The sequence below is a fragment of the Lampetra fluviatilis genome, chromosome 54 (genome assembly GCF_964198595.1).
Source record: "Lampetra fluviatilis chromosome 54, kcLamFluv1.1, whole genome shotgun sequence".
In the NCBI taxonomy this organism is placed as follows: Eukaryota; Metazoa; Chordata; class Hyperoartia; order Petromyzontiformes; family Petromyzontidae; genus Lampetra; species Lampetra fluviatilis.
Window position 1 is genome coordinate 4,141,575 of NC_136328.1, and position 27,902 is coordinate 4,169,476.

At 51.8% G+C, this 27,902-nt stretch overlaps 1 protein-coding gene across 1 annotated transcript in view; it reads left to right on the forward strand.

Annotated features, from left to right (window-relative positions):
- Positions 1–85: 85 nt before the first annotated feature.
- The window catches only part of LOC144949625 (Wilms tumor protein 1-interacting protein homolog), a 68,121-nt gene continuing 40,304 nt past the window's right edge, over positions 86–27,902 (forward strand). Inside the window, exons 1-2 of the mRNA XM_078879599.1 lie at positions 86–1,280; positions 13,704–14,671. Of these exons, the coding sequence (XP_078735725.1) occupies positions 964–1,280; positions 13,704–14,671 (1,285 nt within the window). The 5' untranslated portion in view covers positions 86–963. The remainder of the gene's footprint in view (positions 1,281–13,703; positions 14,672–27,902) is intronic.

Here is a 27,902-nt window from a genome sequence, read left to right on the forward strand (position 1 = left end):
GCCTCGCCACGCCACGCACTACTTGGCGCGCGCGGACTCACACCCACAACCACCCACCCCCTACTACCCACCCATCGGAGGAAGCGCGCCCGTTGTCGTGGTGCGTTGCGCGCGCGGCGCGTCACGCGGAATGCCGGAGATATCCCTCCGCGCGTCGGTGGCGGCGGTGTCGGCGCACGGGGGGCGGGGGGAGCGGTTCCGCGCACATCGAAGCAGCGGGCGGCAGCAGAAGCAGCAGCGGCAGCATCGTCGTCGTCGGCTTTCTTCCCCAAAGCCTCCCTACAAACTCTGCCATCATAGCTAGCTCTGTCTCTCTCGCTCTTGCAGGCGAGCAAGCGGTGAAAGGAAAGGATCGTGGACGTTCAACGCAGACATCGGCAGCAGCAGCATCAGAGTCGTCACCGCTGCTCGGTTCATGGCTCCACCGCCGCGCACGGAGCCGGGCGGGCGCGAGTGACTCCCGGGTGATTTTACCGTCACCTCGTCACTAACGCCATCGTCGTCGTCGTCGTCGTCATCATCATCATCTCGTCCGCGGGTGGGAACGGCGGTCACGAGTGGCTGCTCCCCCCCCTCCCTCCATCGCCTCTTCGACCATCGTCTCGGTCGACAACCTCCATCGCCTCGCTCCCACGTTCACCCACCATCACCTCCTCAATCCTGTTCATCTCTCTCCGTCGTCACCCCCTCGCCTCCACCGCTTTCATCCCTGACCGACGGGGAGTGGTGACGGAGGGCAAGCGGGTCCCCTCTCCCATCACCACCTCCATCATCCTCAACCTCCCACCATCACCTCCCCCATCATCATCATCCTCCATCCCAGCACCCCACGTCCATCATCACCGCATCACCCTCCATCATCGTGCTCCTCCTTCCACCTCCATCCCAGCACCGGTGAAGAAGTAGGACGAGGAGGACGAGGAGGAGGAGGTTACCCAGGCTGAACCCTTCCCCACGCTCGCCATGGGCTCTTGCGAGAAGGACTTCGCCTCCACGGCGGCCGAGGGGCCACTGCGGCTGAGGCGGTCGGGCCCCGGGGCCCAGGACGTGAGGCTGGGGGGGTCCCGGGGGGTCGCTCTGCACGGGGGAGGCCCCCCCACCGGGGTGCCCCGAGAGTTCGAGGCCGCGGGGCCCGGTGGGTACCCCGCGGGGCCCGGTGGGTACCCGGTGGGGCACGGTGGGTACCCCGCGGGGCCCGGTGGGTACCCCCCCGCGGGGCCCGGGGACGTCGCGGCCGTGCTCGCGGGGCTCCGCATCTACGGCGACGGCGGGCACGGCAGGTCAGTTGGTGGCGGCCGGAGGTGGTGGTGGGGGTGTTGTGGGGGGGTGGGGGGTGTTGGTCGGGGGGTGATGGTGGTGGTTGGGGGGGGTGAGTGGTGGTGGTTGGGGGGGGTGAGTGGTGGTGGGGGGGAGTGGTGGGGGGAGAGTTGTTGGGGGGGTTGTGGTGGTGGGGAGTGGTGGTGTTGGTGGTGGGGGAAGTGGTGTTGGTGGTGGGGGAAGTGGTGTTGGGGGGGGGTGAGTGGTGGGGGGAGTGGTGGTGGTGGGGGGAGTGGTGGGGGTAGTGGTGATGGTAGGGGGGAGTGGTGGTGGTGGGGAGAGTGGTGGTGGTGATGGTGGGGGGGGGGAGGTGGTGGTGGTGGAGGGAGTGTTGTTGGGGGTGGTGGTGGGGGGAGTGTTGTTGGGGGTGGTGGTGAGAGAGTTGGTGGGGGGGTGGTGTTGGTGGGGGGGTGGTGTTGGTGGGGGGGTGGGGGGTGTTGGTCGGGGGGTGATGGTGGTGGTTGGGGGGGGTGAGTGGTGGTGGTTGGGGGGGGTGAGTGGTGGTGGGGGGGAGTGGTGGGGGGAGAGTTGTTGGGGGGGTTGTGGTGGTGGGGAGTGGTGGTGTTGGTGGTGGGGGAAGTGGTGTTGGTGGTGGGGGAAGTGGTGTTGGGGGGGGGTGAGTGGTGGGGGGAGTGGTGGTGGTGGGGGGAGTGGTGGGGGTAGTGGTGATGGTAGGGGGGAGTGGTGGTGGTGGGGAGAGTGGTGGTGGTGATGGTGGGGGGGGGGAGGTGGTGGTGGTGGAGGGAGTGTTGTTGGGGGTGGTGGTGGGGGGAGTGTTGTTGGGGGTGGTGGTGAGAGAGTTGGTGGGGGGGTGGTGTTGGTGGGGGGGTGGTGTTGGTGGGGGGGTGGTGTTGGTGGGGGGGTGGTGTTGGTGGGGGGGTGGTGTTGGTGGGGGGGTGGTGTTGGTGGGGGGGTGGTGTTGGTGGGGGGGTGGTGTTGGTGGGGGGGTGGTGTTGGTGGGGGGGTGGTGTTGGTGGGGGGGAGGAGGAGCGGTGGCGCAGCGGTTAGCGCGCCGAACTACGAACCCTGCGACCCGAGTCGCGATTCCCGCGCGCAGCCCGACAACACCCGGTGACGATTATCGGAACCGATCCTGGGCCTCCCCTAGGTCGACTCTGCCTCAAATGAGTACCTGGCGCGGTGTGTAGTAAACATCGTCATTGGGGAGACGAAGGCGGTCGGGCGTGGTGTTGGCCACCCACCCTCTCGTGTGCCGTGTCGGCCTTCGTAGGTGCTCACTAACAGCACTTGCCCCAACAGTCTGTTACAGGCTACCCGGGAGGAGGGGGGGCCTTTGTCTTTGTTGTGTGTGTCTTGTTTTCGAGCGTGTTCATGTGTATGGGCACTGTGTTGGCACAGGTGCCGCATCCTCTGCCAGTCATCTCAGTCATCCCATAAACACCTGGGTCTGTCCCATGACCTCCTGCCGTCGTGTCTACCGGACACTTCAAGTGGCCTCGAAGTGCACCTAGCCTGGCACAAGCGCCGCGGTGACGTCACCGCCACTTTGTGGCTGGCAAATGGCGGCTGTTGTGTTGTCGTTGTGAATGGGAACTTGGATCGGTGTGTGTACGTGTCTGTCTGTGATTGAGTGATTGTGTGTGTGTGCGCCTGTGTATATGGGGAGCGGTAGTGTAGCGGTTAGTTCCATTCCCGCTCACGGCCAACACCGGTGACGATTATCTGAACCGGTCCTGGACCTCCCCTAGGTCGACTCGGCCTCAAATGAGTGCCTGGTGCGATGTGTAAACATCGGCGCTAGGGAGACGAAGGCGGCCGGGCGTGGTACTGGCCACCCACCCCCTCGTGCGCCGTGCCGGCTATCATAGGTGCTTTGCTAACAACACTTGCCCCAACAGTCTATTAAAGGCTACACGGGGGACCTTTGCCTTTTCTGCTATATGTGAGTGATTGTGTGGGGGAGATTGGGCCACATCAGTGTGTGTGCACAAGCATGCTTGTGGGGTCACAGGTCTGCTGGATAAAGGACCCTCCCCATGCAGTAAATCCTTCGCTCACAGTCTCGTCATCCCACAATGGTACACGCATACCTTTCAAACCATACGGTTTACCCATTTTCTTGTGCAGGGAAATCGAGTTTTCAGGTCCGTACAGCGTACAGACGTTTCAATACGGGCAAAAAATAGTTTTGTGTCTATTTGTTTGTGTTTCTCGCTTGTGATGGGAGTTTGTAGGATGAACGTTGAGATTTATAAGGGCAAGGGGTGACCAGTAAGGTCTGAATTGCTCTGTAATAAGGTAGGCACTGATAAGGGGTTGACAGGTATTTACACACCATCTCCTACAATCTATTCCATCTCGTGCACGTGGACTGATCCAATTGTTCCATTTCCAAGGTGGTTGTTCTCTGGGGGTGCTTCCTCTAAACTAAACTTTTTATTTTACCAGGTAAGCCCCATGAGCTATGTAGCTCTTTTTCAGAATCGACCAGCCCACACATGATAGCTCAACGATGTGGCTTATCACGTAGAAATGTATAGCAGCCATATACTCTAATTGCACGTTGATTCTTAATGTGGAGGGAAAAACCGGATCACCCGGAGGAAAATCCACACGACCACGTGGAGAGAGACGTGCAACGTCTAAATATACAGGCATCAATGTTGGGATCGGACCGACGACCTCCTGCATGCCAGGCGAGGTAGTTAACATCACCACCGCGGCGACCCACTCCATTCCATTGGTTGTCATTCTGTCACGAGTTATCCATTGTCCCATTATCGCTTCTGGCGAATGTGTCTTGGTCAAGGCCGCCGACTTTTCTTAACAGTCGTTATGTTATAATCTTTATAATGTAACATATGTCTGCTGTTCCACGCACTCTGCTTCCTGCCTCTCTTAAGTCTGATTTCGAACATGGGCATCTCCACGCGTTGTTGTTCCCTCTTCATCCTTTGTTCCAATTTCTGAATTAGTTCTCATGATTCAGATCATGATTCAAGTATGTACGTTGAACGTACGTAGCCAATCACGCTAATAGCGTTCTTGCAATGAACATCATCGCAAGATAATTTTCACTGAACTTGTGTTCATACATTTTTTTTTACATGGCTAATGCAAGCGTATAATGCGATGATGCTCTTTGAAAAAAAAGTCACCAGAACTATAATTTTGGATTCACAGAGTGTGTAATTATATATTTTTATGTTTCAAAATAAAGACATAGGCAGAGGAAATGAGGAAGGACTTTAACAGGGGAAGTGGGTTTGACAGCGAGCAGTGTCTCGTGGGAGGGATTTTCAGACAGCGGGTGCAGCAGAGGAGAAGGAGCAACCTCTCGCATGAGATCACGGCTCGAGGGGTGTAGAGTTAGATAAGAGAGGGAAGAGTCAGGCAGGGGTTAAAGAGCCCAGCGAGTGTGATCCTGTAGTTTGATCCAGCCCTGGATTGTGAGCCAGAGTTTTGGAAACACGTGGCCTTGGCCTCAGTTGCAGATAAACGCAAGAAGTCTGGCGGTGGCATTTTGGATGATCTGGAGTTTGAGATGATGGATATTAGGAGGATGTAGAGGTGGTGTGCGTGACTTTAAGTGCCCTTTACACTCTGGCCCCAGGGGTGGGGTCTTCAGGGCCAGACTAGCTGCTCATCATTGAAATATCTGGCCTCAGGGAGAGCTGTTCCGGTCAGGTATCTGTGGCTACTTTTTGTGCAGCAGGATTCATTCTTTGCATCAACGCACACTTCTAGTGCATGAAGCGACACATTCCCTTTGTTATTTAAAGCTGTACAAGTTCACGGGGTGGTGGGGGGGGAGAAATCAATGGAGGTATTTTATCGAACTATCCACAAGGGCTTTGTGCTGTGTAGCTGTGTGGATGGACGGGGTCTGTGCATCTCAAGGCCGTAATTATAATATATATTGGGGGACACACATCCCCCCCCCTCCTCCCATAGTAAAATATGCTCAAAATATCCCCCCCAATATATTGCTATAAAATAGATTTCTGTTTATATGATTGTGGTTATGGTTGTACTTTATTAATCCCGAATCTCTGCCATTACATACAATGAAACAAGAAAAGGTAAAAAAGAAAAAACAGAAATGTAATACAAAACACTATTAGACATTATTGTAAAAAATCAAAAGTCCATCATATGTGTTAGTGAATTTTTTAAATATTCTAGGCAGGAAATGGCAGGAAATTAGTTTTCAAATTTGGATTTATTTCTGGGGGGGGGACCCCCAGACCCCCTGGAATAATTTGGACCCCCCCCCCCCAATGTTGACTCCATGGCTACGGCCTTGGTGCAACTCCTAGTGCTGTCGCCTCCAATGGAGGAGAACTTCCATGGGGGTTTAAGCCTTTGGTGGGCAGAGCCGAATATTTTTTTCCCTTTTTTTCCGTTGCACTTAATTTGTTAAAAGTTCACCAAATTGGCACAAAACTGGTTGACATCCTTTCAGTTGGTCGTTTACGTCACCGCGACACCATGATAATTGTGCCCCCCCCCCCCCCATTATCATGATAGTTATCGTTAGCGGTGCTGATTATCTAATTATCGGGTCGCGTGTATATGAGCAGCTGTGCTGGGCCCGGCTATACTGAGAGCAGTTATTGTACACGCTGACTCTGAAGTGACCTGCCGAGCGTTGGCTATTTTGGAGTTCCTGTGTCGAGAAATTACTCTCGGGTTTTGATCCTGGAACTCACAACATTTAATTAGCGGCCGTTAAAAAATAAATTGTCGTACCCCGCTCACTCATTTGTTGAAATGTTCTCCCATTCCTCCCCCCCCACCCTCCCTGTCACATTCCGTTTCGCTGATGCCATGATTGCACAGTCTGCATATTCCGCAAGTTAGTGAACCGGGGTTTGGGGTGGGTGGGGGGAACTTGAAAAGTCGGAGTCAGTATGTGTGTTGGTATTCGTGTTCATCTCCGTTTGAGAACGTCGTCGTTGATTACGACGATGACGACGATGGGTGGTGGTGTCGTGAATAAACGTTGAGATTCGATTCGTCCGTTGACCACCATCGCCCTCGTTTATCCCCCTTCCACAGCTTCAGGCTTTCCCATTGTGGGCATTGCTCCAACAACCTCGGGGTCTCTTTGTCAAAACGAAACGGCGGAATATTTAAAATTGAATATTTTTTAAGTGAGATCTCTCTCTCTCTCTCGGCAATTGGCGCTCATAACTGACTTCATAACACCGGCGTGCATTCGGTGTACGCAAAGTGTCAACAACAGTCAATAGTTACTTTTAGTTTTGTGGATTAATACCACCAGAGCTAACAATACAGTGTATAGGATATTTGGACATGGATATTAGCGGAGTTGGCCAGCCCCAAGCGTTGGCAATTATTCCATGCATTAGTCACCAAACTGTTCAGCGCGAGCAGTAAGGGTTTCAAATGAGTCCAGTGGTTGATGGTAGTGGACTGGGCAGAGCTGCATTCCTCCGCAGGGAGAGTAGCACTTGGTCTGAACCATAGACACTCATTGAAGTGAGTTTTTCGTGGAAGCGGGGAGAGCCGACGGTTTTCGCCCATACAGCCGCTTTGGCCAAGAGCAGCCCTTTGGACCTGGACAGAAAACCTCACGTGGATTGCAAGATATACCCGCTGTGATGTCGGCAAACAAAACCCAAAAAATTGACACCCGTGGCCAAAGCAGGAGAAAGAATGAATTGATCAGGAGAGAGACGGGAGCAACCTTTGACCTGACCAGCAGCAGCAGCAGAGTTGTTGACCTTACCGAGGCATAATATGCGGATAGGGTGGAGCCTTGAAAGATGAAGGTAACCTGGACCTGGTCAGGGCTAATAGCTGAGAAGTCACGCCTTGGGCTGGAGGCACGAGGCTGTTTGCGAGCAGTGAGCTTGCCCCCCGCCCCCCTGCCATCATCCCCTTGTAGCCTCGCTCACTGACACAGGAATGTTTAAAGGTGGCCAGCCTGCCCTGACCGCCCTTGGGCCACCGGGTGCTCTGATGTGTGAGCATTCTAGATGTGAAGCTTTCGTGACTGCAAGGATTCATACTCTTAGGTTTTTTCGGTAAAGTCGCGTAGGTAAAAAAATAAAAAGAATAGAAATAATAATAGAAATAAAATAATAAATCACGACGTTTCGGGCGCAACACAAGCGTCCGTCATCAGGTGGGACAACCACAGCAAGAAACAAATGCTGAAGTGGGCAAAAGAGCTGCTGTAACAAGGGGCTATATAGGTAAGAGTATGTGTGAGCATCACACGTGATGCTAGGCTTGGGCTCTTTCCCTCGCGCATCGTACGAGCACTGAAAACGGCTCTCACCTTTCGCGTGCCCCCTTTCTCTCGCTCCCTTTCACTGGTGCCGAGGGCGTGTACGTGATGGTGACTTTGATTGTTATTGTTATTCCGCAGTTACTTGCCATTCCCTACCCCCGAGGGTGAAACGTGTAAAAGTTGATCTTTGGGGAGAATTTTTTTAAAATTGAGATTGTTTAGCCTCTTAATTTAAAAACGATTCTGTTCTCTTTGTTACTCTTTGTGATCAGTAATGTAGAGTTATTTGGCCATGATGCCCTCAAGTTGGTATTTTAAAATGTTTGTTTTAAATGTTAGCTCCGTACGGTGCATGTTACACATGCATGTCACGTTACTGGTCATTTGCGTTCAACTTTACACCGTATAATTGTCGTAAATAGAAAAGGTTGTTTATAGTTGTAGAATTTTGTCAACAATAATCTTCTTAAGTAATTGTTTAACAAGTTGTAACACGAGCATAAGCATTTAATTAAGTTTCACAATCCTACGTCTCAGCATTTTACTGAAATACGCTTCAGATTTTTTTCTCTCTCCAAAAATATTTGCATTCGAATCAAAGTAGCGATTACTTTGTAGAGAGCTTACACCATCTGCTTTTATAATAAATCTGCTGGCATTCGACCGTCGCTCGTGACCACTGCTGCGATCGCGTTTGCCATGGGGCGCACCTGCTTTTGTGAGGAGTGATGTGTTTGGATTATTTCGATTATTTTTGCTGCTATGAATTTCCACGTAACAAGCCACTTTTTTCGAGCTATTGCTTGTGGCGAGGTAGCTTCTGAAAAATAAGTTGATCGCTCAGTGGCTTTACCTGATGAGATAAATAATAGTTTATTTTTATTTTTTTAAAGTGATTTTGTTGACCTTTCCTATACTTTGCACTCCTATCGTGTTTTTGTATCGTTTGTTGTTGTAACATTCTGACCCCGTGCCCCTACTGGACAACTGTGAAAAAGAGTGGGACCGTCACAGCCAGATTTGCTGTGAAAAAGAGCTTTGCAGCTAATCGGATTCCTCCTCCAGTCTAACGAAAGCATCCGATTCTAAAAGATTCTCATCATGGTAATGCGACCGTGGTGATGATACTGGACATTTCTAAAAAAATATATCTTCTTCTAGCACGTCGGATTCCTCCAGCACAAATGGACATTTTCTCATTCTGAAGGGACGGCCAGTGCTTTAGGAAACGTCGCGACTACGGATGGCGCCGTGGGCCGGCCCCCCCCCCCCCTTGTCAGGCGCTGCAAAAGCGGCTGGCACGTTTTGCGTTGCGATAACGCGTCGAGCGGGCACGTGTGCCGAGTTTGCTGCCGAAGCGATAGCCTGGCTACGGCGAGTGTTGTAAATGCTGCACGTCGCTGATAGTCGCGACACCTTTGACCTAACCTTAGCTGCCGCCACGCTCCACCCCCCCGCCAACCCCCAGTCATTTTCTGCGGTGCCTCCGTAAATTTGGCAAAGCAGGCGGCCGGTGCAGCTGCGCTGTGTCGAGCGGCGACCGTGTCGTGTCGCGCCGCGGTCGATTGTCGATTAACGGCGATGCAAGATGCGCGGTAATGCAGACAGCTGGAGAAGTGTAAACATTATCTTTTTACCGTCATGGTAAAAGTGAGCATAATTTGCGGATGGGTGGAGCCTTTAAAGTGCAGCGGGAATGGAGAGGGTCTGAGGTGGCGAGGGTGTATCCGGTGTAGGTGGTCAGGGAACTGGAGTTACACAAATCGGTTTTCTCACTTTACTCCCTCGCCTGGTATGCAGGAGGTCGTGCATTCGATGCCAACCCTGACACCTGCCTGTATTTTTTGAGTTTGCATGTTCTCCCCATGGTCACGTGGATTTTTCTCCGGGTCCTCCGGCTGCTCCCTTCACATTTAGAAACATGCATTTGAAGTGTTTGCCTGCTTTACATTTCCACGCGATGATGAGCCACTTCGTTGAGCTATCGTTTGTGGCCAGGCCGCGTCTAAAAAAGAGCTGTGTAGCTCAGTGGACTTGACCTCGTAAAATAACAAAAAATAGTTAAATAGTTGTCATAGTTTTTAATAGAAATCTTGGCGTGCGCATTGCATCCTAACTGCGTTGCAGCCGGAGAGAAAAAATGCTATTAAAGTGAGGAGGCAAAGAAGTTGAGGGAACTTTGCGAGTGACCTCGGTGCGATGCTACTGTGGAGGCATCTGTGGTTGTACCGTGCGATAACCCTCCGGTGCGTTCCCACATTTTACCGCGAGTCGTCCGGTACGACGTCCGACGTTTCGGTCCGCGTGCCCGGGGTTGCTTCTTCCGCGACCGAATTCGTGAGGCGCTCAACGTCGCAGGAGGAGGACATTGTTCTGCCAAAGACTGCGTGGCATGACCTGAAAACGCATAGCGATGCCCATAGACTCACGCAGAGACCCATAGACTCGCGCAGAGACCCATAGACTCACGCAGAGACCCATAGACTCATGCAGAGACCCATAGGCTCACGCAGAGACCCATAGACTCACACAGAGACCCATAGACTTGCGCAGAGACCCATAGACTCGCGCAGAGACCCATAGACTTGCGCAGAGACCCATAGACTCACGCAGAGACCCACAGGCTCGCGCAGAGACCCACAGGCCCACGCAGAGACCCACAGGCTCACGCAGAGACCCACAGGCTCGCGCAGAGACCCATAGGCTCGCTCAGAGACCCATAGGCTCACGCAGAGACCCATAGACTTACGCAGAGACCCATAGACTCACGCAGAGACCATAGACTCACGCAGAGACCCATAGACTCACGCAGAGACCCATAGGCTCGCGCAGAGACCCACAGGCTCGTGCAGAGACCCACAGGCTCACGCAGAGACGCACAGGCTCGCGCAGAGACCCATAGGCTCGCGCAGAGAACCATAGACTCACGCAGAGACCCATAGCGTGTTGTCCTGCCCCCACACCTGTGATTTGCATGGTTGGCCACTTACAGTGCGAAAAAAGTTCAACATACTGGACATACACCTCCCGTTTGTACGAGTCGATGCTCACCCGAATGAGAGCGCAACCAAAGTTTCGGAGGGGGAAACAGTGCACCCAGATATTTAACACCACCTACCCCCCTCGCATCCTACTTTTCACCTTCCCCCTCTCACCTCCGATTGGCTACGTGACGGTGCGAAAGAAGTTCAACGTTACGTACGTAACGTAACTGCTTCACGACGGCCGGTCCCGAATCGCGGTGCAGGTGCCGGCTTATCCGTCGCATTCCGTGCCAGCAGCGACACACACGCGGCGGTGTCTCTCACCGGTGCTAGTTGCCGGAGCGCGCCGCATGAAGGTTCCCGCGCGCTCGGCGGCGTTTTTGCGGTTTTTGGATTTTTTGACGCGTGAATGAAGGGACGGAAAGCGCGCTTCAGCGGCGACACCTGGCCGCGTCGGGTTAATCCAGGTGAAAGCAAAATCCGCGCGAGCCGAGGGTTTAGCCAGCGTGGCCCACGACTCTCGCGGTGCTTGCTTCGCGCTGGAATCTAGAGTACGTCGTCAAAGTCTTGAGCGTTAGAAGCTATAAAACTTTAAAAAAATGTATTATCTTCTTGGTTCTTTCGGTAAAGTCACGTAGAAGGGAAATAATAAAATAATAAAAATCTAACATAATAAAATAATTCGTGGCCCACGACTCTCGCGGTGCTTGCTTCGCGCTGGAATCTAGAGTACGTCGTCAAAGTCTTGAGCGTTAGAAGCTATAAAACTTTAAAAAAATGTATTATCTTCTTGGTTCTTTCGGTAAAGTCACGTGGAAGGGAAATAATAAAATAATAAAAATATAACATAATAAAATAATTCTCACGACGTTTCGGCCACAACGCAAACAGCCGTCCTCAGGTGAAGAACAGGTCTGTCCCTTCTACGTGACTTTACCGAAAGAACCAAGAAGATGAATCCTTGCAGTCACGAAAGCTTTAAATCGAATTTTTTTATTATACCAGGGAAGGCCCGCTTAGCTATGTAGCTCTTTATTCAGAAGCAACCTCGCCACAAATGATAACACAACGAAGTGGCTGATCACCATGTGGACCTTTATAGTAGCCAAATTACTCTAAACGCATGTTCTTTCTAAATGTGGAGGGAAAAACCGAAGGACCCAGAGAAAAAGCCACGGGACCACGGGGAGAGAGAGACACGCAGACTCTAAATACACAGCAGGCATCAGGGTCGGGATCGAACCCACGACCTCCTCCATACCAGACCCGGTAGTATTTTTGCGATTGTGTTTTAAGTTTTTTATATACATACATTGCAAAATTGCGGTATGTGCAAGCGGAACATATATGTTGGGTGAAGTGCACTCACTGTGTGTTATAAAATACTGCCTTCTACACACAGTATGGCACGGTTGTTTTTTTTATTAACAGTAATCCATTTTACGGAGAATACTTTAAGCAGTAATAACAGGAAACGTCGCCATTGTTCACGTTCTACTTTGTTGCGACGGAGCGCCTCTTCGAAGCCAAAATGGGTTTTGTCCATTTCGTGAGGCATTGGCGTTTGAAAGGGAAGCTTATGGCTTGCACTCCCTCCGGCAGCGACTGAGTAAACAGCTCTGAGAACCTGGGTTTAATCCCGGGCCAACTGCTTTGCGTGAATCGATGGCCCTCCAGCAGAAGGTTTGATTGCAGCTTGGAGGGCCTTGCTCAACTGCAGGCAAACTGCACAGTGTCTGGCCAGTTGAGACGTCCATTTGTGATTTGGTGTCATTGCCACCCTTGAAAGGTGAAACTGAAACAAGAAGATTTAAGAATTGTGCTTTAGCCATTGACAGAACCTGTTTGAACATTGGCAACCACCCACCTCATGCTGGTAATGTCCATTTCATTTGCTACAAAGGAATGCCTAGATTGTCGTTTTGGTTTACAACTTCCTGTAAACGGTGGCTTTAACTCGTGAGTTAAAATCCTCCACTCCTCGTGAAAATTGTTGTTTAAAAGACACCGCTATTGTTAACATATCGTACATTCTGTACAAAGGAGCATTTTTTAAATGTGAACATACCTATGTTTTGTCTGGGCGAATGTACAGAATTCACCAGTGTGTGTATGTATGTTGAACTTCTTTCTTACCGTACGTAGCCAGCCGTGCTAATCAGAGGTGCGAGGGAAGGACAACAAACTAAACACAAAAAGCAGTTCTAAAGAAATGAGTTTTCAACATTTTTCAATCTAGATTTAAAAGTGCACAGTGTGTAGAACTATGCGGCGCGTGCGTAGCGCAGGTGGCAGAGATAACGCAGCGTGTACCGTGCCTGCCACAAGCGTTGCGCTTCACAAACGTGGTTGCACGTGTGTGCTGCGTGCTGCCCATTGTGAGCGGTGGGCTCGGTGCAGAGGTCGCAACCGGGTACCCGATACCCGTACCCTACCCGATACCCGGCTACCCGTACCCGGCCGGGTACGGGTACGGGTACCCGTTTGTGACCCTGGTGCGGCCGGGTACGGGTACGGGTAGACCGTGAGTCACTGGTGAGTAACTGTTTGTCACTCATTTCCCAACGTCTTGTCTCTTCTCACAATTCAAGTTCTTAGAATCAACCCACCCACGCCTGCAACATGGCTTCATCCCAGAGATCGCAATCGGGTACCCGATACCCGTACCCTACCCGTACCCGGCCGGGTACGGGTAGGGTACCCGGCCGGGTACGGGTAGGGTACGGGTACGGCCGGGTACGGGTATCCGTTTGCGACCCTGGTGCGGCCGGGTACGGGTAAGGAATCAAAACCCGTTTGCGACCTCTGGCTCGGTGTAGCGTGCTCTGCTGTGCGCTGGACTCGCAGCGCTTGCGAACAAAACCGTCTCATCTCAACCGTAATGCTCCAAGACAAGTAGAGTCTGCAGGTACCTTAGGCAGAAAACAAACATTAAAACCATCAGGGTCTGAGAAAAATTTGGGCGTTTTCTATCCCGTAAGTAGTTCACAAGCGTCCCGCGATGCCAGTGCTATCCACGTGAGCTTTCACGCATTAAAACGTATCCTTAGCATTACGAAACTCATCAATACGGCTCGTTCTTAAGCGCGTATTTGTTTTTTGCACCGTTTGAACCCTGCGCAACTGCCAATATCCCATTTATACCGTCGTCGCGTCAACCCGCGCGTTGGCTTCCGCAGGTATTCCCAGGAGAGCAAGCGCGCCAGCCTGGGCGCCTCCTACGACACCTCCACGCGCATTGGCGGCGGCAACGGAATGGCGATGCCGGGTGGCCCCTCGTCACTCCAGGACTCTCGGCTCGCCGGCAGCCCTCGCTCCAGCCTGGGCCTGCAGCCGTCTGATCATCCTCACGGCCTGCCTAGCCCGCGCGGCTCCTACACGGGCCCGTTCGACAAGTACGCCAGCCCGCGCTCCAGCCTCGTGCTGGCGCCGGGCTCTCTGTACGCGAGCCAGCGCGACGACGCAGCGGGCGCGGCCCCCGGCAGCGCCCGTTCCAGCCTGGGCTACGGCGGCGAGCTGCCGGCCAGCCCGCGCGCCAGCCTCATCGGTCACTCCGCGGAAGCGGCGGGTGGTGCGGCCGCTGCTGTTGCCGCGGCCGCGGCGGCCGCAGCTGCTGCGGTGACGGTCGGCGGCAGCAACCGCACGAGCGGGATCAGCATGGGCTATGACGACCGTTGCCCCGCGATGAGCCCGCGCTCCAGCACGGGCAGCCAGTACTCGCACGCTGTCAGCCCGCGCGAGAGCTACACCAACTACACGGGCGACTTCGACGCCTTCCGCGTGCCGCACGGCCTCCACGGGGGCGCCGGACACGTGGGTCTGCAGCAGCTGCAGCAGCAGCAGCACCAGCAGCAGCACCAGCAGCAGCACCAGCAGTACCAGCAGCAGTACCAGCAGCAGCACCAGCAGCAACAGTACCAGCACCCGTTCCACGCCGTGGTCAGCCCGCGCTCAAGTCTGTCGAGCCACAGCTCGCGCAGTTCCCGGGGTTCTGGCGCCGGCTACCCCGAGCTGCAGCTGCCGTCACCGCGCTCCTCGCTGGGCCACGAGGAGGCGGTGCCCGTTCCCGTGGAGACGGCGCAGATGCTGGCGTGCACGCCGTTCAGCCAGCAGAAGGCCTACGCCGCCCACCCGCTCACGATGTCAGGTACCGACGGAGCCGCCCCGCGTGCTGTGGCCACTGTCACGCCGGTGGGGAAAATGAAAGGGTGTGAGGTCTTGAACGAGTGAGGAGCGAGTGAACGAGTGAGTGCGTACGTTCATAAGAATTCTCACAAGGTGATGGCCCGAAGGTTACCGAGTGACTCAGAGGTCAAGAGCGTCGAGCTGGCACCGATAAATAAGGATCCTGGCTTTGAATTCAGGCAGCTGTGCCTGTGATTAAACCGGCTTCTCAACTGTAGCGAATGTGATGTTCATAGCTCGGTTGCCAATAACCGCACAACAACAACAAAAAATCCACCGCATAAAATTTGTTCTGCACTTACTTTAGTAAAGAAAATTCCAGCTCTCTGCGAGTTAAAATATCAGTTTGTTGACGAGTGGGGTGAGAAGATGCTGTTCTCTATTGTGTGAACCAGAGGTCACTTGAAGGGATTTCAGAGGTAGCTCTAGGGTGTCCGCTTTCGCAGGCCGTTATCTCACTTGAAGAGTTTTTGCGCTGCTTTGTGAGATCCGAATGGGTACTTTGTCTCTTGATTTGATGCCGATTAGCGCAATTGCGATTCAACTGGAGAAAAATTACCAAAAACAAACCCCCCTTTTCCCTTCCAAGCAAAACACATGGCAAATAGCCGACTGTGGCACAACGTTTGCTATGTGCCATCACGAATCGCAGGGAATTAAATTATAAAAAAAACCCATTGGGTTTCATCGGTCTAAGGGCTGTGGTGGAATCGGCTTAGACGTGGATCGTAACCTTCGTGCAGTGCACGCTGCGTGGACCCCTCGTGGCACCTGTGAGTCACTTGGGACCCCTCCTCTGGCACGTCCCACATATCACTCGGGGCCCCTTTGTCTGCTTCCCTCCTTTGTGACGTGCGAGAGGCCTCCTGCCTTGCATTGTTTCTGCACGACCCCGTCACGTAGTGGCCAGCCGTCAGTAAATTACCGATGGGCATTTCCTTTCTCGCAACGGTCGCGTGCCACGCGTGTCCGAACGAGTTCCCACCTGCAACCGCGCATTACGATCGGAGGAGACGGCACATCACAACCGACATAGTACTGCCCGTAGACTCAACATTGCCCCCCATGGACTCAACACTGCCCGTAGATTCAACACTGCCCATGGACTCAACACTGCCCGTAGACTTAACACTGCCCGTAGACTTAACACTGCCCGTAGACTCAACACTGTCCGTAGACTCAACATTGCCCATGGACTCAACACTGCCCGTAGACTCAACACTGCCCGTAGACTCAACACTGCCCGTAGACTCAACGCTACCCATAGACTCAACACCGCCCATAGACTCAACACCGCCCATAGACTCAAGACTGCCCATAGACTCAACACTGCACCATAGACTCAACACTGCCCATAGACTCAACACTGCCCATAGACTCAACACTGCACCATAGACTCAACACTGCCCATATACTCAACACTGCCCATATACTCAACACTACCCATAGACTCAACACCGCCCATAGACTCAACACCGCCCATAGACTCAACACTGCCCATTGACTCAACACCGCCCATAGACTCAAGACTGCCCATAGACTCAACACTGCCCATAGACTCAACACTGTCCATAGACTCAACACCGCCCATAGACTCAACACTGCCCATAGACTCAACACTGTCCATAGACTCAACACCGCCCATAGACTCAACCACCGCCCATGGGCTCAACACTGCCCATGGACTCAACACTACTCATAGTTTGTTGTCCTTCCCCCGCACCTCCGATTCGCACAGTTGGCTTACGTACAGTGCGAAGGAAGTTCAACATACATGCTTTTGACTACCGCTATTACCACGTGTGATCAACCCTCTAGATGACGATGTTCAACTTGGACCATTTTCTATTTGCTGCCGTCGTTTCCATAGCGCTGTCGATCTTTACGTAACATGCAGTCTGCGCGCACAGTGGACGACACGTCCAGAGAAGCTTTGTAACGCCTTCCTTCCACTGCGCGCATTGCAAGCATGCCTTGAAATAATGCACGCGCTTGTGTGTGTGTGCGCGTGCGTGTCTCTGTGCACCACGCATAAAATGCTTAGTGTTCACAAGTGTAGAACTATGCGGCGCATTGTAGCGCAAGTGGCAGAGATAACGCAGCGTGTACCGTGCCTGCCGGTTGCGCTTCACAAACGTGGATGGGTGTGTGTGTGTGCTGCGCACTGCCCACTGTGAAGCGGTGCGCTTGGTACCTCGCCTGGTATACAGGAGGTTGTGGGTTCGATCCCGACACTGACGCCTGCTGTATATTTTGAGTTTGCATGGTCTCCCTGTGGTCGCTTGAATTTTTCTCGGGATTCTCCTGTTTTTCCCTCCACATTCATAATCAACATCACGCGTTTAGAGTATTTGGCTGCTATTTATTTTCATGCGATGATAATTCACTTCGTTGAGCTATCATTTGTGGCCAGGTTGCTTCTCAAAAATACCTATTGTGGTTCAGTGGGCTTTACTGGTAAAATAAAATTTTTTGATTGAGTAAAAAAATGTAGTTTTTTTATTTCAGTTGACCATCTCATCTCAACCGTGATGTGCTAAACGACACACATAGAGGCTGCAAATAACGTAGACCGAAAAAGACCTTATCGGTGAAGTTTTGGGCAACAGCCCTTCTTCATATGTAGTTTCCTCTTTCGGATAGCGTTGCTGTGATTGGGCACCACTGCCAACAGCGGCAGCAGTGTCACCCGCTGATTTACAGAGGCGTTTGGAAGCTAACCCCCTCTCCAGGTCACAGTCTCACCGTGGCGGAGGAAAGATACTGGAGGGCACTAAGCTTATCCTGTTCCTCACCGCAGCATCGCAAACGTTGCGCGCGCAACATTTCGATAGGCCTAGTGGAAGGCTCCACCCACCGTCGTGCAGGTTACGGTAGCGGTGCGCGTATCACTTGCCCCCCACCCCCCCCCACCAACCGTACGACTCGCCATCCCAAGATGTCTGGGCATTTCCTTCAGATGTATTCGTCACGTCTTAGCGCCGAAGGATGAGTTGCACGGCGGTCATTCCTCGCAGCCACGCGTTGCGTAGGCATGGCCCCGGCGCTGCGTCACAAACAGGATGTGGTGGGAGCTTCCCCTCGCAATGATAAGCCTGGCCAAAGATTATCACCCACGTGGACTCACTTTGAGGAACTTGTGTCCTACATATTTTTTGTTATCAGCCAGAGCCACCACTCACGTCATCACAGACCATGTTAAATTGGATGTAAACTCGTTATTATCATCTCCCACACATCCGATGAGCACGGTTGGCTACGTACTGTGCGAAATAAGCTCAACACACACACGTACATTACGCTGGTTTTACCAGGGAAATCGTCATTGAGTCTCAAAACTCATTTTCAGGAGGGGCCTGCCAAATGAGTTTGGCGGTAATAGGCCGATGTTGCGGTTTGTAATCCCGATTGACCAATTTGCAGGTAATTTTTCAGCATGAGGATGTTTGGCCAAATATCAGTTACGTTGTGTGTTTTCAGCTTAGCATTTTTGGTTGTTGAAGAGAATGATGGATAATACTAAATATAAACATACCTCGGTTCTATGTCCTCGCGTACGAATAACACGTTTGTTCAGTCATCCCGCCCATTGGGGTTTTCAGTACCGAAAACATCAAGCAGCAGCATTCGTTCGAAGCAAGAAAACTCCCGAATGAATTTTGACCCTCTGGGTCTCAGTTTCATTTATTTGGTATAGCCCTGTGAGCCATTCGGCTCTTGAATTGGGTGCAACCGCAACAAACAAAAAACAAAAACATGAACAAGAAAACATCTTAAAGTGAATATGCGCAGACAGAAAAATCCAGGAAAAAACTGCCAAGTATTCCAGAAAAAAAGCACCGTACACCAACAGACTTGTTTAACGAATGTTGCTGGACCAACCAGGGTTAGGATGTTATCGGTGATGTGTGTTGATTATTTTCTCACTGATGTTGGAAGCGGCTACCTACGACAAAGTCGCCCGGATTGGGCTCACGTCTCGGAAGCCGTTCTGAATTATCACCGTGATTTCGGTTTGTGTGTGACACCTTGCACTTTGCAGGCAAGTTTCAAAGCATTTCAGTCGCGTGCTGTAGGTTTAGGTTTTTGTTGTTTTCGGCGTGGAAGAGTAGGCCAAACACCCTCTCTGGAGCTCATCTCGAGCGGGAGGATCTTCTGACAGCAGTGGCGTGTGCAAGCGGTTGCAGGACTGCACCTTTAACTGTAGATTTACAAAACCCTTTGGTGCGCCATTTGTTTGTCGATGCTAAAGAATGCGGATGATGTAAAGTTGAACTTGAAATTACTCTTTGGGTCACAGAGACCTTTGCAGCCTTGCCGGCGTTCTCATCGACAGCAGGTCCAGTCCAACGTCCAGGTGACTCTTGCAAATGAGACTCGTCCTGTTCTCTTTGCGTTCGCAGGCGGTCAAACAAAAGAAACTTGAAAGTTGCGAATCTCGTTTTGTTTATTCCCTCCGCCACCTTAATGTAGTTGGCCGCCTCGAGGGGGCGCAAGGCCCCACCCCTCTCCTCGCAGGGTTACAGCTCCTTTGTCTTCGATCAGATGTGCAGATCTTCTTCTTTCGACGCAGAGCAACAACTGCAACGTTACATTCAGGTGGTCAAGCCAGACGGACGACCGTGCCCGGAGCAGCGGTGCGATGTGTCGCTGCGATTCCTCCTTCGTATGTTTGTGGATCAGACATCGAGTCGTTCCGGATGACCACCGGTCGCACCGCTCCTGGAGAGTTTTACATTTTACATTTGTGCATCGGGTATCTGCATCTGCTGCCATGGTTAGTGCAGTGGATGCGAGTGGAAGATGGCAGCCTTGTAGTAGATTTATTCTTGTCATTTATGCCTTCCACCATCCAGCAAGATTGTCACATTTGCAATGATACGGTTTAGGAACGTCGCAGGTTGATGTTCAATGCAGTCATGAAAAGTCTTCGGTCTTAAACCATCGGTCAGAAGTTTCTCGCGATATTGGCAACATATATCTTTTAAAACGTGACAATCTTATTGGGTGGTGAGCGGGGGGGGGGTAAATGGCAAATTATTTTGGAATAAAACTACTGCCACGCGACCTAACCCTGTCAACGGACATGGATAACATCGGCTCATATTTGCCCAGAGTTTTCTGGTCCTGTCGATTTATAAAGAGTACCACATGGAGAAGAACAAACACAGGAAACATCAACTATTTTCACATCACTACTGTATTCACAACTATTTTTAGCCATACACGTTGTTTGTGCAGACAAATGTATAAAAGAAAACCCATGTAACACCACACACACGTACACACACAGTTAGAGTTGCGGTGAGCTTCTAACCGTTACAGCAGTCGGTTCCGCGTGCATGCAGACGTAATTAAGAGGTTTTCCTGTACTTGCACTCGCCGATAAAGATCGTTAAACGCACCGAGGAGGAGGGGGAGGGACGTGGCTGTTTTTTCACCGTGTAGGCTGTTGGAATGTTCTTGCGTCACAGTTATTTTCGCCATTGCGGCGCCCTTTTTTGATGCTTTGGTAAAATAATCTTACGCTCGCGACCAAAGGGCCGAGATGTCGTGTTCACAAAGACAGAAGTGCGCGAGTTCCCGCACGGAAGAAGAGGCTTTTGGGGCTACATTTTTCGCTCTCTCTGTCGGTATAGGGCTAGGGGTCGGCAGCCAAAATAACAAGAAGAGACATTTTTTTCCGAATTCGGTTTAAAAAAAAAAACTCGAGCCCCGAAGCGTGTGCTCAATACGAGGCGGCGTGGGTCCTCAATAAATGTATTAACGGTCACGAAGCAGCAGCCCTTATAGGGTTCGGCAACCTGTGGAGCCGCAGCCGCAGATTGCCGACCCCTGGTATAGGGCGTGGTGGGTCAGTGGGGTGAGAAATGGCTTTAAACAAGGGATGTGAGCAATGGTGATGATGGCTGGAAAGGTACGCTCTGTTAAAACTAATAGTAACTTATTTACCCAGGAAAGTCTCATTTACCGTAGTCCAGCGTTGTGTTTTCATATTCAGATTTACTTGGCCGACCAACGGGTTTTCATACATGTGAAAGCGGATCGGAGCACCCGGAGAAAACCCCTCTCGTGCGAGGGGGCAACGCTCTATCCCATACAAACAGGACAGGAGATTGGTCCGCACTGACTGTACCGCCTTGTACTAGAGGAGGCAGGCGACGGCACCTCATCGACGCCTACGGGATGGGAGTTTCGCAACATCTGTGTCGCGACCCACGAACCCTCACCGCTGCCTCCGCAGCGCCGGGTTTCAGGTGGCCACATGCGGTGTAGCCACCACCAAACACCGCCCGACTGTGGCGAGTTGTGAAGCATTGTGATGGCAAACGGAGGAAGTAAGCAGCTGCATGCTTGTGTGATGTCACAGGGTTTCTTAGAGCCATCGCCTGGTGTTATTTCCACTTAGCCGTGTCACGTCCGTGCACAGGAGAGACATTGTTTGATTCCCTTGATTACGTAACCGTTTTGTTTAGTTGGACTTTAGACCGCTGGTATTTTTCCATCCCTTAACAATTTATATTATTTTGCAAAAAAACTGAAAAAAAAACTCCTTGGTACACAAAGGAACACTTTATCACCAGGTGCCATGTTTCGGCCCTGGCGTGTGGAATTAAAAAAAAATACTGGAGGAGCGACAACGATACAATCGTTGAATGTTAAAATTGTTAACTGTAGCCTCTGACCGATTATGAAACATTCGCTGATAAACATGCAATGGAAGTATTCACGACGCGGTAAGCTTTTCGTGTTTTTCCCCCTCCGCCGGACAAGTTTAGTTTGCGTGGTAAAAAAAGTTGAACGTGCCTCTGAACTCTCGCGTGCGATTGGATGTGATGTCTGCTTACCCACAATCCCCTGCGGTTTGCGTGGAGCAGCATGGGCTTGCGTGTCGAGAAGCAAAACACTCCTGTCTGGTCGTGCTTTGGACCTTTGCAGACGAAAACGCCAGACGGTTTACCCTCGTTGTCCGGATGGGTGGCTCATCTTCGAGGCCACCTTGTATTGTTGGCACTGCTAAAGGAACTGGTAGATTTAATGGCGGTGTTTTACAACTTCTACGTGTGTATGTTGACTTGCTTCGCGCTGTACGTAGCCAACCTTACGTAGATTTGCACCCCCCCCCCGAAAGCAATTTGACGAATCATCACGATTTAGGATCGGGATTCTAATCCAAAAATCGAAATTGTATTCAACGTAGCGGCCACGAGTGGCTGCAGGGGTCACGTGAACTCATTTGTACGTGTGGTTCGATGCGTGGAATAGTTAAAGGTGCAGCCTTGCAACGGCTTCCTTCACTACACTGCTGGCAGGAGGGGCCATTGCATGGGAGTGCCCATTTTGTGCTTGGTGGATGGAGGCAGGCGGCGATTGTTAAGAAACTTCCACGGTGGCTAGGAGATGTTAACTACCTCGCCTGGTGTACAGGAGGGTCACGAGTTCGATCCCGACCGCGATGACTGTATATTTGGAGTTTGTGTGTTCTCTCTCTCTCTGTGGTCGCGTGGGGTTTTCTCCAGGACCTCTGGTTTTTCCCTCCACATTTATAAACATGTTTTTAAGAGTATTTAACTGGCCTAAATTTCCATTTGATGATAAGCCTCTTCATTGAGCTATTGTTTGTGGCCAGGTCGCTTCCAAAAAAGAGCTGTATAGCTCAGCAGGGCCTTACCTGCTAAAATAACAAATTGTTCATAGTTCATAGTTCACTGCCTCGCCAGACGTTTGAAACCGGTGACCTCTGAACCGCAAGTCCATTGTGGTTCACCAGGGCAGCACCGCGGCCACAGCATCCTCGATGGCATGCACCTTGAGCTCATCGATCAAATGTCAAACGACGAATGAAAGAAAACATAACGCCCACATCTTTCAGGCCGTCACGTTCAAAGCAACGTTCCACTTTGACGACGCCCGTCGAAACAATTTCGGAGCTCGTGAACCAAAACTTGCGGGTATAGCACTCGATTGCATCAGAACGTTCTGAATGCGTACATTTTTCAATACGTTTAAGTTTAATGTACCTTCCCAACCTACTTGGCCCTGACTCCTGCCTAGAAAGGTGAACCTTACCTGGGCCCGTCTCTAGACCTCCCGGAGTAAAAAAAAAAACAACGTTGTAAATGTGCCATTTTACCCACGCAGGAGATAAGACGACGGTTTATTAGCCGGCGCGGGGCTGCCCCCAGGACACAGATGCGGCAAGCATTTTAGTGTCATGGCAGCGTGGTTAGTGCCGCATATTTGGCTTGTTTATGGCCCGCGGGGTGAGTGCACGCGCAGGTGCGAGCGCCGATCTGACGTGGACGCCGTTGTTTCTGGGTCCCGCTTACGCCGCCGTTCTGTCGTTAAAGCTGCACGTGCGCGGCATTGCAGCTGCCTCTCCGGTCGGATTGCCCCGCGCCAAAGGAAAGCTACCGCCGCGACCGCCGCTTTGTGTTGCATGTGAAGCCACCTGCAGTGAGCTGGCGAAGCAACGGGGCGGGATAGAGCCATGTCCTCCTCACCGCGACGCCGACGATGCGGTGGTGCTCTCCTCGGGCATTTTCAAATTTCCCCCCCCCCCACCTCTTACCCCACCTTGAGTTACTGTGACGAGATGTTAATCAACTCGCCTGGTATACGGTAGGTCATGTGTTCGATCCCAACCCTGACCGCCGTTGTATATTGGGAGTTTGCGTGTGTCTCTCTCTCCCCGTGTTCCGGTGGATTTTTCTCCGGGGTCGTCCGGTTTTTTTCCCCTCCGCATTTGGAATCGACATCACGCGTTTAGAGTATTTGGCTGCTGTAAATTTCCACATGATAAGCCACTTCGTTGAGCTATCATTTGTGGCCTGGTCACTTCTGAAAAAAGAGCTACATAGCTTAGTGGGCCTTACCTGGTAAAATAAAAAGTTTAGTTTAAGTAAAAAACTGTTTAGTTTTTAGTTTAGATGACCGTCTGATCTATGGTGGAGGCTGCGGTGTGCAGTGGTTTGCACGCCGTGCGATGATTTCCGTCGATGGCGATCAAGAGTGGTGAGTCATTTCTTAAAGGGTGCTGCCCTCACTTCTCACTCCCCTTCACTGTCCCCCCACTTGACTGGTGTGGTGAAGTATGGCCAACCAACCTTTCACGACCGACACGGTGTGGGGGAGCAGGCCCCCTCATCTCCCGTTTACAGCCCTGAGCCAGCGGTGGAAATTCCACATTCCCATGGCGCCCCACGTCTCTCCGTGTTACAAAACACTGTTGACTTCTCCCGCAGAGTAGGTAACAATTTTATCGACCCTGGAGGGATGATAGGCTGTGTCAACCCCCAACTAGAGACAAGGTATCATTATTATTATCATTTTAAAACTTAGCACGTGGCTCCGACTGGTAAGAGTCGCCGACGGGCGTGGAAGACGCTGTGCCCGATGGCCCCGCGGTATTTGATGGAGCGATCGTGGATCACTCGGCGATTATTAAAAATAAGTTAAGGCCATATTTTGTTGAGTGGGATGATTTATAATGGGCGGCCTGCACTGCTGCTTTGGGAGCGTGTTTATATTTGAGTCTGCGCTTGGCTGTGAAGGCTGCTGCTGCTTTTGGGGGGGACCTCCCGCGGCGATGTTGACTGCTGTCTGGGGTCTCCGTGTGTGCGTGTGTGTGGTTAGGGTCTTGGTGCGCGTGTGGTTAGGGTCTTGGTGCGCGTGTGTTTAGGGTCTTGGTGGTGTGTGGTTAGGGTCTTGGTGTGTGTGTGGTTAGGGTCTTGGTGTGTGTGGTTAGGGTCTTGGTGCGTGTGTGGTTAGGGTCTTGGTGTGCGTGTGGTTAGGGTCTTGGTGTGTGTGTGGTTAGGGTCTTGGTGTGTGTGGTTAGGGTCTTGGTGTGCGTGTGGTTAGGGTCTTGGTGTGTGTGTGGTTAGGGTCTTGGTGTGTGTGTGGTTAGGGTCTTGGTGGTGTGTGGTTAGGGTCTTGGTGCGTGTGTGGTTAGGGTCTTGGTGTTGTGTGGTTAGGGTCTTGGTGCGTGTGTGGGTAGGGTCTTGGTGTGTGTGTGGTTAGGGTCTTGGTGTGTGTGTGGTTAGGGTCTTGGTGTGTGTGTGGTTAGGGTCTTGGTGGTGTGTGGTTAGGGTCTTGGTGCGTGTGTGGTTAGGGTCTTGGTGGTGTGTGGTTAGGGTCTTGGTACGTGTGTGGGTAGGGTCTTGGTGTGTGTGTGGTTAGGGTCTTGGTGTGTGTGTGGTTAGGGTCTTGGTGGTGTGTGGTTAGGGTCTTGGTGTGTGTGTGGTTAGAGTCTTGGTGTGTGTGGTTAGGGTCTTGGTGTGTGTGTGTGGTTAGGGTCTTGGTGTGCGTGTGGTTAGGGTCTTGGTGTGTGTGTGGTTAGGGTCTTGGTGGTGTGTGGTTAGGGTCTTGGTGCGTGTGTGGGTAGGGTCTTTGTGTGTGTGGTTAAGGTCTTGGTGTGTGTGTGGTTAGGGTCTTGGTGTGTGTGTGGTTAGGGTCTTGGTGTACGTGTGGTTAGGGTCTTGGTGTGTGTGTGGTTAGGGTCTTGGTGCGTATGGTTAGGTTCTTGGTGCGTGTGTGGTTAGGGTCTTGGTGCGTGTGTGGTTAGGGTCTTGGTGGTGTGTGGTTAGGGTCTTGCAGCGCGTGTGTTTAGGGTCTTGGTGTGTGTGTGTGGTTAGGGTCTTGGTGTGCGTGTGTGGTTAGGGTCTTGGCGCGTGTGTGTTTAGGGTCTTGGTGGTGTGTGTTTAGGGTCTTGGTGGTGTGTGGTTAGGGTCTTGGTGTGTGTGTGATTTGGGTCTTGGTGGTGTGTGGTTAGGGTCTTGGTGGCGCGTGATTTGGGTCTTGGTGGTGTGTGGTTAGGGTCTTGGTGACGCGTGTGGCTGGGTTCTTGGTGCTGCGAGTGGCTGGGCTCTTGGTCGTGCGTGTGGCTGGGCTCCTGGTGGCGCGTGTGGCTGTGTTTCCCCGTGCATGCTGCCGGGCTGGGACGCACGGGTGGACGTGTGTGGAAAGGAAAGCAGATGCAGATTGCGGGGATAGATGTAGGTCAGTGTGAGCTGGGAGGCAGTGCAGGGCGGACGGGCTGGCTGGAAGACGCACGGAGCGGAGACTCTGGCGACGCGGGCCGACTCTGCCAAGGCGCGGGCGGACGCACGCTGGGCTGAGATGCGTGCCAAGCTGAGACGTGGGGGCCCGACCGGCAAAGTCCGTGAACACAAAAGGGGAATGCAGGCCAAACCGGTGCGGGACAAAAAAACGCAACCATCTGCAGGGCTGGCTTTCTGATCCAGAGAGATGCAGGCAGATATTAAACCGCGTTGTGTTTTGATGTGGCTGGGTGGCTCAAAGGTCAGAGCACTGAGTCGGTGCTATTGAGATCCTGGGTTTGAGTCAGGATGTCGGCTGCCGAACGGTTGATTAAACCAGGCCCTCAAAGTTGTGCGGAGATTTTAATGGTCTCAGATTGAATTTCGATTTAAAGCTTTCGTGACTGCCGGGATTCATCTTCTTGGTTCTTCCGGTAAAGTCACATTCTACGGTCTCAGATTGGTCGCTTATGACCGCTGGCGCACAAACGCATGTCATTTTTTTTCTTTTTCCGCCTCCGGCTGCTTAGAAGTTTCTGTTTCTTATACTTGCTGTAAGTAATCTTTGCTGGGCACCGCAAGGTGTGCTCCTCGTGTTGGGTAAAGGTGTCCTTTCGAAGGGCCCTCTGGAGTAGTTCTGCGACGTCCTCTTCCGAACTCATTTCATTGTTGTTACAGGACGGTGTAGTGTTACCCCACGGAGTTTTGAATGGGGATGCCAAGAGCACAATTGTAATGTAAGGTTGAAGTAAATAAATCATAACTTTATTTTCAGTGGAAGATGCAGCCAAAATTATACATCCTTATCAGCTTGTGTGTTGCCTTGTGGGCTGTCCGGCAAAAAACCTGAAGATCATTCAAAGAAACCAAAAAAAGACTTCGAAGTCACGGTCGGGCACATCGTCATCGCGGTGGAGCGATGTCACTGCCGTGACGTCGTATGCGAGCAATGTCGGTCGATGTTGTCGACACAGACGAACGCCAAACGAGACGTAACGCAGCACGAAGCAGGCGCGTGCAGACGACACGACGCAGGCTCGACAGATGGAACGAAGCGTTTGTTGTCCGTCTCCCCCCTCACCCTCCGCTTGGCACGGTTGGCTACGTAGGGTGCGAAAGAAGTTCAGCATACGTACGAAACCGTAGAACGAACGGTGCAAGACATCGCAACGGGACACACAATAACAAAATAATCGAGTTTTGAATTTGAGCCTTTTCTTTGATCCATTATCACCCACATGGACTCACTTTGAGGAACTTGCGTCCTGAAATTTCTATTTTTATTAATCGGCCATAGCCTCCATTCATGTCACCACAGAGCACATTTAATTGTATATAAACTCATCATTATTATTATTGTTATCATATCCCACACCTCCGATTAGCACGGTTGGCTACGTACGGCACGAAAGAAGTCAAACACACACACACACGTACATTACGCTTGTTTTACCAGGCAAATCCTCATTGAATCTCAAGACTCATCGTCAGGAGGGGCCTGCCAAATGTGTTTGGCGGTAATGGGCCGATGTTGCTGTTTGTAATCCCATTTGAGTAATTTGCATGTAATTTTTGAGCATTAGGATGTCAGTTACATTTTGTGTTTTTAGCTTAGCATCATGGCTTATTGGGGAGAATTATGGATACTAATAAATATAAACAGCAAATCATGGTAGTGGTGATGGTGGCGGTGATGTTGATGAGGAAGTGGGGGTTGTTGTTGGTGGTGGTGATGATGGCGATGATGGTGTTGATAAATGCGGCCGTCTGGAACGCTCTGCCTTCCAACATTAGGAAGCCAATAGAGAACTGCTCTTTGTGTTGAGTTTGTTGTCCGCCTCCGCACCTCCAATTAGCACGGTTGGCTACGTATGGTGCGGAAGAAGTTCAACATACACACGAAATCATGGAACACTTACGAGGATGAACGGTGCACGACATAGCAAACGAGACGCACGATAATAATGATCGTCACAATTGCATCGGCTTCTTCTTTTTCTTTCATATGGCATGTAAGCTACAGTTTGTGTAGATGTCATAGTTGAATGTCAAGGTCCTTCAACTGATCCAAGGCAGCAGTAGCCTCTGTACAGATTGCAGCAATACCGCCAGGGTATGCATGGGTCACGCGCTCGTTGGTGATGCGTTTGAAGG